Consider the following 12,531-nt stretch of genomic DNA (forward strand, 5'->3'; position numbering starts at 1 on the left):
AAATGGTGTCATGCTTAAAATTTGGGCTGCAGTCACTTTCCAGCTGTAACGCGCGCCGCGCGTGGCCTTGCGCGGCCGCGCACTTGGCCATATGCTGGTGGTCATGTATGTGGTCGAGTTATGTCCCTGTTTTGTGTTATAGTGCGCGCCGCGCAACCCAGACGCGCACCGCGCATTTTGCCTGGCTAAAATAATGTCGTTTAAAAAAAAAAAAAAAAAAGGAAGCGTGTTTTCTTTTAAAGAGTTTTGGGTTGTTACAGTAAATTTAGGATGGAAAAAAGAAGGTTGTTATATAAACGGTTCCAGAAACGGTTACAAGATGAAAGATAGAAAGTGAAAACGTGTTTTCAACTCAAAGATATACGGAGTATAGTAGAAGAGAGCTCCATCGTTTGTTCCGGAAACGATTTTCTATTTTTATTTAAATTCTCCATTGGTCCTTATGGTTTTATAAAAACTACTGATTTAATCCTTCTTTTTAGTTACTCCGTACGTTGTTAGTCTTTAATTACAGAATTTATTCTGTGAATGGTATTTTAAGCTAAGAAGTAAGAACCATTAGACAATTCAATAAAATCTTTTTTGTACGTGTTCCAAATCTATACTGTATATATCATACATTTACATTTACATTTACATTTACAATAAGTATATTAGCCACCAGCTATGAATAGTACCCTGCTACAGTACTTTTTTTTTTTAACACAACTTAGTTTTTTCGATTCAAATTTTCCGGCCCAACGAAGTGGGCCAACTGACCACTTCCTAGTTTTATATACTACTCCGCACATTATTACAGAGATTCAATGGTTATGTCAAAAAAAATTTAGACAACTATTTTTTATTATATATTATACCAAATTAGTGACCATTTTTTGGTCTCAATCTACATATTTTAGTGACAACTATTTTTTGGTCATTAATATTGTATAGTGACCAAGATTTAGTGACCATTTTATTAGTGGTAATTAAATAGTAATATTAGTGACCATATAATAAGTGGTCAATAATGATCATTTTTCTTGTAGTGTCCGTGACTTGCAAATATCCCGGGTTACGAACGCGAGTTTTTAAAAAAAAAACTCGCCAATATAAATCCGTAAATTCATGTAGAATATAGCCTTTATAATCACATGCAAAGTGATATCTACGCCCACAACCAAACGGTACTATCCATAATTTCCAGGGGCGTCTTCGGTGCATGTGCGAAGTGTGCAGCCGCACAGGGCCCCAAATTTTTAGGGGCCCCAAATTTTTAAAAACCTATGTAATAATTCATTTATTCGTACATCGTAACGGTATGTCTTACTTGCGGTCTATCATCTAACAAGAAAAACTTAATAGATTGTCGTTTATAGGTATTAGTATTGACTATAAAGAGTCGTCCAATTACTTCGTTACAAAAAATGTTAGGATTACGGTTTTATATAAACAAAATTGTAACTATAACGAGTTGACAACTATTTGAGAATAACAATTTGCAATGGTTGTTTTGAAAATTTTTAATTCTATTGATTACGCTATCATAGTATTATGTATTATACGTATTGAAAAAATTAACATTTATAGAAGTCATTTTTAAGTTTCGAACAGGGCCTCCGAAATTAGCGAGACGGCCCTGATAATTTCATAAGACAAAATGTAAATTTTTTAAAAAAAAATTAATTCTAATATTCAGATAACATTGTTAAGATTAATGATATATAATATGATATTGTTAAGAGTAAATAATATGTCATCCTACTCATTTTTATCATTTTTTTCATCGTACTTAATTTTGAGAGGGGGATAATAATTAAATGTATTTCAAAATCTTGCATGATTATAATGATTGTTAGGATAATTTGATAAATTTAACATCAAATTGATAAATTTATTATACTTGAGCATTAAATATTTGTACTGTACGACTATTTGTGTATGCGAATTTATAAAGCCTCTTGATAGGGAGATTGTTAGGATTAAGATGATGATTGTTACGATGATTTGATAAGTTCTAACATTAAAACTGATAAGTTTACTTTAACACCCTCGATTTTTTTTTTTTTTAAATACACAGCGGACGTTATTACATATATTAATCACATATAAAGTCATATTACACAAAATTACTGGTGTTACTTAATTACAGACCATATTATAAAAATCGTATACATAAAACATCAGAGTCACACTGTGTCAAACATCTTCAGTCGCCCTGCGATACCCACCAAAAGCCGCTAATACACACCTGCAGGGCAAAACACTGTGGGGAGTTAGCATAACGCTAAGTGAATGGCAATATCTAGGTGGACATCACTACAAGCATCAAACACAGCTTAAAGGCACTGGTCATTAGATCACTAAAGGCCATAAACAAGAGGACCAGCAACCCGTAGCTGATCAAGCTGGAATATACCAATAGCCCCCATTACTGAATCACGGGTATAGTCTTCCAGACGTGACGCACTCGTCATTCATACTATACCACTAATCAGTAACGCTTGGACCCAATTCTATTACCCCGAATGAGGTAAACACAATCGACCTCTTACGTCGGGAACACCATCGACGTGACGCCGAAATTCACCCTCGACGTTAATACTGGGTGCGCACATAATCACATATAGACACAATACTGGTCACAGACTCATTATACAGTCTAAATATAAGCATGGCACGGGTCACTATACTTGTCACTGTATAATCACATCCATAAAGATAATCTCACTCACCAATACCAGTACAACTCAGTGATCTAATGTTACTGAGTCTTCACTTCCACTTTGTCACCTAAAAACAATACGCACAAGTTAGTAAATCGTATTTCACTTACTAACTTTACAATAATATCAAAATCACTTTACACAATACATGCAATACATGTTATCTTATACACAACATCATACGGAGTATATATATATATATATATATATATATATATATATATATATATATATATATATATATATATATATATATATATATATATATATATATATATATTATACACGTATATGTAAACACACATATATGTACACGTACTGACGTACATATATATATTACATACACGTATATATATTCGTACATAATAATTCGTATACTAATGCCTATATGTATATATTACACATGCCACACTTGTCTACATATAAATTCATACACTATCATATAATAATTATGATAGTGTATACATACACATATATATATAAACACACTCGCATATATATATATATATATATATATATATATATATATATATATATATATATATATATATATATATATATATATATTATACACGTATATGTAAACACACATATATGTACACGTACATATATATATTACATACACGTATATATATTCGTACATAATAATTCGTATACTAATGCCTATATGTATATATTACACATGCCACACTTGTCTACATATAAATTCATACACTATCATATAATAATTATGTACATAATCTCATATGTATGTTCAAATCATAACGATGAACTAAATATAATAAAGAATGGGTCAATGGTTAAAACGGGTGATCGCATATATCCATCTATATACACACACACACACACACTATATATATATATATATATATATATATATATCCATGCATTTATATAGATATACATAATACATATATACATAATATATACATAATATGCATACATTTATACATATATACATAATATACATAATATGCATACATTTATATACATATAGATATACATATATACACACACACACTATATATATATATATATATATATATATATATATCCATGCATTTATATAGATATACATATATACATAATATGCATACATACACACTTTTATATATATATATATATATATATATATATATATATATATATATATATATATATATATATATATATTCTCATACACATATATATACATATATTCAATATTCAATACCAATAAACGGGTCATGGCAAAATGGGCAAACAATTCACAACGCATTTATGCACCTAAATATATATATATATATATATATATATATATATATATATATATATATATATATATATATATATATATATATATATATATATACATGCTTACATATTCACATAAATCTAACTATCGAATCAGGGTTAAAATGGGCGAAACCTTATCACTCATAAATTAACATGAACGGGTCGGGGTCCGAACGAGCAAACCGAACCCTCGCGTGTACTAAAAACAACAAACACCGTCACCGGCCGCCACCCACCACCACTGACCACCAGCTGCAGCCGGCAGCAGCGGCAGCAGCCCAGAAAACAGCAGCAGCAGCAAACACAATAGCAGCAGCAGCAGCTTTTAGCTGATGCTTTTTGGTCAGAAACAGAGGAAAAACAGCATCGGCAGCCCACGGAGGAGCCACCACCGCCACCCACCACCAGCCAGCCACCTGCTGCCACCAGCAGCGTGGTGGCCGTGGTCAGAAACAGCAGCGGCAGCAGCCTTGGCTGTTGTCCAATTCCATGGTGGTGCAACTTTGGTTCTTGCTAGCTTTCTTGCACCTAAATCAAACCCACAACCAAATACAAACAATACACTAACAAAAATCTAGTATAAATTAAGCATTTAGCAAGTATTTTAACATAACAACAAGATTTCAAGTCACAAAATGCATCTTTAATATTTTTTAACATGAACCCTAGTTCTTTTTCACAATTCAAGCTTATAAACAATCACTAGCATGTTATACATAATTAATCTAGTTTATTTTCAACAAATCCATCACTTTATTAAGATTCAAGCTCTAAAAAATGCATTTTCCCCAAATTTTCCAAGAACCCTAAATATTAAGAATCAAACATGAAATTAAAAAGACTAACCTTGTTAGGAATTGGTTATAGATGCTCAATCACGAATTTAGAGCTTGCAATTTATCAAAATCTTCAACAATTTAAAGTTAGGGTTTATGGTTGGTGTTTGGGTCGTGGATCGATGGGAGAGAAAAGGGAAAGCAGAAACATAAATAAAATAAGACAAGGGGCTGCACTTTGGTCATTTAAATGGGTATTAAACTCATACCCGATAATATACGGGTATTTAACAGTTTTCAAATATTTTTCGTGTTCTATTCGAAAACCCCAAACGATGTCATAAATAAATAATAAAACTTGTTTCGGGACCCTGGTCACAAAAAGAACCTAAAAGACTAATAAAATTATATAAACAATTAATGATTAATCAATACATTAATATGCACTTTAAAACATAAAAAGGACAAAAAGGTAAATTTCACCTAGGCCCGAATTTAGGACGTTACAAATCTACCCCCCTTAAAGAGATTTCGTCCTCGGAATCTAATCAACCACGGTCCACACGGGTTCTGGGTATTTATCATTACTACACCGTGTCACGTCATGACCTAAGTCTTAATATCTCATACGGTTACAAAGTCCGGTTTACCATTTCTTAATATCCACATATCATAATACATATTAAAAGTCACAATACATAATAACATATAAGTCCCACTGTATACACGGGTCAAAAGTTAATACAGTCTGAAAAAATCACCAAATCACCGATCGATAACAGTAGTTGCACACTATTTTGTTCATAAACCCTAAGGAATTCACCTTAGAGATACGACACTTGTATCAATAAATCTCATTTTAGGGTTATTCCTAATTCAATTCCATCAAACTTAAAAATTAATTTGTCCGGGTCACAGGTCAAAAGCTAACACTAACCTCTATACACAAGGAATTTAGCCAATTCTTTAAATATTATAACGCTAGGTCAACACTAATCACCACAATGTAACCCGAATCCTGCAAATAAATACCTAGTTTAAACTTGATATTTAAAACTTTCATCAATTTACTCAACTATGTTAATGCTTATATGATAATTCATCTCTTAAATTATATCTGATACTGCTAAAGTCACCTCAGAAACATCAATTCTCAGTCAAAATCTTCTGAAACTCATAATAAATGGTCAATCACGTCTAGTTTATTACTTGGTACATCTCCTCCGACTCCTGAAACTACTACATGATTTACCACGATATATTTCCATTGGCCAGACGTAAATACATCATCCCAAATCATACTTTCATTTCGAGTAATTTGAAGCGAGATCCTTACCGTGTTTATTAATCTATTGAGGTTTTACCTACCCTGATTACCCTTATTTATAATCAATTAATAATGCATAAATCTCCAAACACAAAATTTACAATCCACACTTCACACCCAATTATAACTCTTCCAGTATGTCACGCATTATTCACAATTACTATCCTTGTTCGATCCAAAATTTCCTTTGAAAACACACTTGTAATTCCCGTCATTACAATTTAAACCCTCTAAGCTATAATTGTCAGGTGGGGATGTCACATCTCAAAACGGGACATTGTCAAACGATATCATTTCAGCCTTACACTCGTCCTGGTCTTACGGTCAAAGTCGGTCTCTATTTTCCAAGAGAACAATGCAAGGAACCCACTTATACTTATGTCCTAAGGTTCACACGAAAGGTCATGTCAAGCTAAATAAGGAAGAGAGTTTCTTAGGACAACTCTATGGGTCCTAATCGACAAGTCGAGTCATTTAACATGGTAAGGCCATCATCATACATTACATGTACATCATATACACATGGCAACAACATAAAGGGCTCAAGTCCTTAATTAATAAACACTTGGACTACTACCCAATTCCAATCCTTACGGGCCTCTACGGGTGTCTCATTAACCAAATTAAAGGATTCGCTAATCACATAAATCCTATGCAGTCTTATCCGGTTATACCTAACCCTACATTAAGACTAACGTGACAAAAAAGTCAATAAGAGCAGGGCAATTACCTCACATGAGACATAGCCACAAGTCTTATGCAATACATAACTAAATAATCGCAGTAATCATGGCAAACATATCACATGCCTTACATCTAACAAAATTACAATAACATGGCAGGCAACAAGACACACTGCGATTCGCCAAAGGGAATAAAATCCCAATAATGTCAATGGTAGCTCCAAACACAATCGTGAGAACTGGAGCCGTCAAGTCACTGGTTACTTTTACCTTAAAGCAATAAGCAATCTATATATATCACAACAGACATGCCACATACAATGTAACAAACAAATCACTGGAGCATAGCAAACATGTCATAATTAATCTCAGTGAATCCCTACTGACTACAAGCACAAAGTAGTTGTTCAAAATCAAACAGTATATTTTTAATGTAACAATTAATCAAAACGTACCTTCGAAAGTAGAACCCTTTTCTCTTTTGCTCAGCAGATGATGTAGAAGATCTCCCAATTGATCCCACACCTGCCCCTGCCCCTGACCCCACCTTAACACTAGATCTTTTCGCATACGGACATTGCCTCGATTGATGACCTCCTAACTGAAAATTCCAACAGACACCATTTGTATACGAACAAACTTGAGAATCATGCCCTATTATCCCACAACGAAGACACCGTCGTGTCACTACCGAACATTGTCCAACATGAGAAATTTTACACTGTCTACGCCACTTTTTCGGTTTAGCTCCTACACTAGATTCACCTTGGAAGGATTGTCCCTTTTTCTTTTCTTTATTACTATTCTTGTTTTTGTTAGCTGTTACCTTCAGTTTACCTTTATTCTTTTTCTGGTTGCTACTTTCAAATTTTTCATCACTTTTATCGGTTTCATTTATCACTGGAGTCTGGAACGAACAAATCGTACCTCTAACCATAGTTCCGTGTCCCGGAGGTAACATACTTAAAAACTGTTGAGTATAAGATGGTTCACTTGTCACTAGAGTATTTGGAACTGAATATGGACAGGCCATGGAGGGTTGGTTTGGGTAGAGAAATGGATCCAGAGGTAATTATGGTACAAATCCCCAAGGTACAGACATATAAGGTAGCACTGGACCTGAAGATGTATCATGGTTATTGGCTCCCAATGCAACTGGAACAAATGACACTTGCTGTTGTTCCATATCAATCATTTTGCCTCGTAACTCTTGAACTTCATCCTGTAATTGCCTAATATACTAATCCTTATCTTGTGCAGTAGTTGGATACGATGCTCCGAGTTGATTAGACACCCCAACAAAATCATTATGCATGGTTCCAACATCTCTCGGGGTCAAAGGGGTTTCACCGGAGTTTGATTGATCAACCATACCTGTCTTATCAAACCATCTCACAAAAGCTTAGTTGATAATCCGTTAGTACCTATCACTAACCATAATTATCAAATCACATGGCACCTACATTCACTTATCCCTTTCCCCCACTTGTATGTTTGACACAACTCGGGGTTTGGGAACATGCCACTCACGTGTACATGCTGCCAAACCTATGCTCTGATACCAAGTTTTAACACCCTCAATTTTTTTTTTAAATACACAGCGGACGTTATTACATATATTAATCACATATAAAGTCATATTACACAAAATTACTGGTGTTACTTAATTACAGACCATATTATAAAAATCGTATACATAAAACATCAGAGTCACACTGTGTTAAACATCTTCAGTCGCCCTGCGATACCCACTAAAAGCCGCTAATACACACCTGCAGGGCAAAACACTATGGGGGAGTTAGCATAACGCTAAGTGAATGGCAATATCTAGGTGGAAATCACTAAAAGCATCAAGCACAGCTTAAAGGCACTGGTCATTAGATCACTAAAGGCCATAAACAAGAGGACCGGTAACCCGTAGCGGATCAAGCTGGAATATACCGATAGCCCCCATTACTGAATCACTGATATAGTCTTCCAGACGTGACGCACTCGTCATTCATACTATACCACTAATCAGTAACGCTTGGACCCAATTCTATTACCACGAATGAGGTAAACACAATCGACCTTTTACGTTGGGAACACCATCGACGTGACGCCGGAATTCACCCTCGACGTTAATACTGGGTGCGCACATAATCACATATAGACACAATACTGGTCACAGACTCATTATACAGTCTAATTATAAGCATGGCACGGGTCACTATACTTGTCACTGTATAATCACATCCATAAAGATAATCCCACTCACCGATACCAGCACAACTCAGTGATCTAATGTTACTGAGTCTTCACTTCCACTTTGTCACCTAAAAATAATACGCACAAGTTAGTAAATCGTATTTCACTTACTAACTTTACAATAATATCAAAATCACTTTACACAATACATGCAATACATGTTATCTTATATATATATATATATATATATATATATATATATATATATATATATATATAAACACACTCGCATATATATACATATATATATTACACACGTATATGTAAACACACATATATGTACACGTACATATATATATTACATACACGTATATATATTCGTACATAATAATTCGCATACTAATGCCTATATGTATATATTACACATACCACACCTGTCTACATATAAATTCATACACTATCATATAATAATTATGTACATAATCTCATATGTATGTTCAAACCATAACGATGAACTAAATATAATAAAGAATGGGTCAATGGTTAAAACGGGTGATCGCGTATATCCATCTATATTTATATCCATATATAATATATATATACACACATATATAGACACTATATATATATATATATATATATATATATATATATATATATATATATCTATATCTATACACACACACACACACATACACACACTCATATATATATATATATATATATATATATATATACACATACATATATATGTATCCATGCATTTATATAGATATACATATATACATAATATGCATGCATACACACTTATATATATATATATATATATATATATATATATATATATATATATATATATATTCTCATACACACACATATATATATATATATATATATATATATATATATATATATATATATATATATATATATATATATATATATATATATATTCTCATACACATATATATACATATATTCAATACCAATAAACGGGTCATGGCAAAATGGGCAAACAATTCACAACGTATTTATGCACCCAAATATATATATATATATATACATATACATATACATATGCATGCTTACATATTCACATAAATCTAACTATCGAATCAAGGTTAAAATGGGCGAAACCTTATCACTCATAAATTAACATGAACGGGTTGGGGTCCGAACGAGCAAACCGAACCCTCGCGTGTACCAAAAACAACAAACACCGTCACCGGCCGCCACCCACCACGCTGGCCACCAGCTGCAGCCGGCAGCGGCGGCAGCAGCCCAGAAAACAGCAGCAGCAGCAAACACAATAGCAGCAGCAGCAGCTTTTAGCTACTGCTTTTTGGTCAGAAACAGAGGAAAAACAGCTGCGGCAGCCCACGGAGGAGCCACCATCACCACCCACCACCACCAGCCACCTGCTGCAGCCGGCAGCGTGGTGGCCGTGGTCAGAAACAGCAGCTGCAGCAGCCTTGGCTGTTGTCCAATTCCATGGTGGTGCAACTTTGGTTCTTGCTAGCTTTCTTGCACCTAAATCAAACCCACAACCAAATACAAACAATACACTAACAAAAATCTAGTATAAATTAAGCATTTAGCAAGTATTTTAACATAACAACAAGATTTCAAGTCACAAAATGCATCTTTAATATTTTTTAACATGAACCCTAGTTCTTTTTCACAATTCAAGCTTATAAACAATCACTAGCATGTTATACATAATTAATCTTGTTTATTTTCAACAAATCCATCACTTTATTAAGATTCAAGCTCTAAAAAAGCATTTTCCCCAAATTTTCCAAGAACCCTAAATATTAAGAATTAAACATGAAATTAAAAAGACTAACCTTGTTAGGAATTGGTTATAGATGCTCAATCACGAATTTAGAGCTTGCAATTTATCAAAATCTTCAACAATTTAAAGTTAGGGTTTATGGTTGGTGTTTGGGTCGTGGATCGATGGGAGAGAAAAGGGAAAGCATAAACATAAATAAAATAAGACAAGGGGCTGCACTTTGGTCATTTAAATTTTAATGGGTATTAAAATCATACCCGATAATACACGGGTATTTAACAGTTTTCAGATATTTTTCGTGTTCTATTCGAAAACCCCAAACGATGTCATAAATAAATAATAAAACTTGTTTCGGGACCCTGGTCACAAAACGAACCTAAAAGACTAATAAAATTATATAAACAATTAATGATTAATCAATACATTAATATGCACTTTAAAACATAAAAAGGACAAAAAGGTAAATTTCACTTAGGCCCGAATTTAGGATGTTACATTTACTATCGTTGAGGATTAATTATTTATATTGACAGCTATTTAATGTACAAGTATATTGAATTCATAAATTTGAATGGTCGATATATCATCACTACGAGAAACAAAGTCAAATCCAACATAAGTGATAAAAAAAATTAAAACGTAGTTAAATGACAAATATTCCATAACTTTTTTGTCTCTATATCTTAAAATCGCATTTTATAAATATTGTGGAGCCTTTAGACCACCTTTAGCGGTGGCGTGTTGCGTCCAACACCGGCCAACACGCCGTGTAGTGGTGGCGTGTTGCCACAAAATTCGCCGGCGTGCTTCAAGTTTCAACCGGGATCGGGTACGCGTGTTGCCAAAAGGATTCGACGTGGACTCCTCCCAGCCGCAAGAAAATGCAACGGTTGTTTGTGTTTTTTTTTTATTTTGTTTTTTATTTTTTTTATTTCTCAACTATATATAACTTCAAACGCATATATCAAACACAACAAAATCAAACACTTTTATATCTCTTTGTACACATACCAAAATCAAAATCAAACAAAACAAAAATGTCTCATCCGAGTGATTGATCGTTGTATAACAACATTATGACGAGCACCGGTGAACCGAATACTCCGGGCTCATCATCTTCATCCCGACCTTCATCTCTTGGTTTTGCCAACTATACTACTAGCTCGTTTAATATGAGCGAACAACAACTTGAGCAACACATCCAAAGATTACAGCAAATCCAAAAATTACAAGAGATTCAAAGAGAGCTCGTTCTTAGCCCGCAACAAAAGTCACAACTTCAAGGTGAAACTCAACCACAAACTCAACCCGAAGATGAGGCCGAACAACCTGGTGGCGTGAAGAGAAGAAAACACCAACGAAAAGTAAAAGAAAATGCACGTGAACCAATCCAAAAAAGAGTTTGGACATCGGCTGAAGAGGTTTGGTTGGCGAATGTTGGCTTGATGCGTCCGAAAATCCGATCGTCGGAAACTCTCAAAAATATCAATCTTTGTGGCAAACTGTAATGAAAAAATTCAACAATAACGAGCACGGATGGCATCGAAATGAAGATACGTTATCGGGGAAATGGCGTTATGTGGACAGGGGTGTAAAGCTTTTCAAGGTTATTATGAGGCGGAAAAACGCAATCAAAGGCGTAGTGGGAAAACCGAACAGTTCTTTTACGAGGGTGCGGTAAAGGCGTATGGTGCAAACGAACAGAAGACGTGGGCGTTTAAAGAAGCTTGGGAATTTTTAAAGGACAAACCAAAGTGGCTTGTGCCTGCTGCGGTTGGTGGAA

The 12,531-nt window shown here is 34.1% G+C and overlaps 1 protein-coding gene across 4 annotated transcripts; it reads right to left on the minus strand.

Moving 5' to 3' along the window:
- Window positions 1-2,033: 2,033 nt before the first annotated feature.
- Window positions 2,034-10,935, minus strand: LOC139868760 (uncharacterized). 4 transcript variants are annotated; one of them, XM_071857108.1, is made up of 5 exons: window positions 10,801-10,935; window positions 9,024-9,081; window positions 7,222-8,538; window positions 2,715-2,772; window positions 2,034-2,230 (listed from the first exon to the last, which is right to left on the minus strand). In XM_071857108.1, the coding sequence occupies exons 3-4, from the start codon at window positions 7,797-7,799 to the stop codon at window positions 2,769-2,771; spliced, it is 582 nt and encodes a 193-aa protein (XP_071713209.1). In that variant the 5' UTR covers window positions 7,800-8,538; window positions 9,024-9,081; window positions 10,801-10,935; the 3' UTR covers window positions 2,034-2,230; window positions 2,715-2,768. The 4 variants fall into 4 exon arrangements, with proteins under 4 accessions (XP_071713209.1, XP_071713215.1, XP_071713204.1 ...); XM_071857114.1 differs by having other exon boundaries at window positions 7,222-8,553; XM_071857103.1 differs by having other exon boundaries at window positions 7,222-9,081.
- Between the last annotated feature and the right edge of the window lie 1,596 nt (window positions 10,936-12,531).

The sequence above is a fragment of the Rutidosis leptorrhynchoides genome, chromosome 1 (assembly GCF_046630445.1).
Source record: "Rutidosis leptorrhynchoides isolate AG116_Rl617_1_P2 chromosome 1, CSIRO_AGI_Rlap_v1, whole genome shotgun sequence".
In the NCBI taxonomy this organism is placed as follows: domain Eukaryota; kingdom Viridiplantae; phylum Streptophyta; class Magnoliopsida; order Asterales; family Asteraceae; genus Rutidosis; species Rutidosis leptorrhynchoides.

What these genes read in the sequence shown, in the direction of transcription:
- LOC139868760 (XM_071857108.1), bottom strand. Translation starts at nt 7,799, where the DNA reads ATGGCCTGTCCATATTCAGTTCCAAATACTCTAGTGACAAGTGAACCA.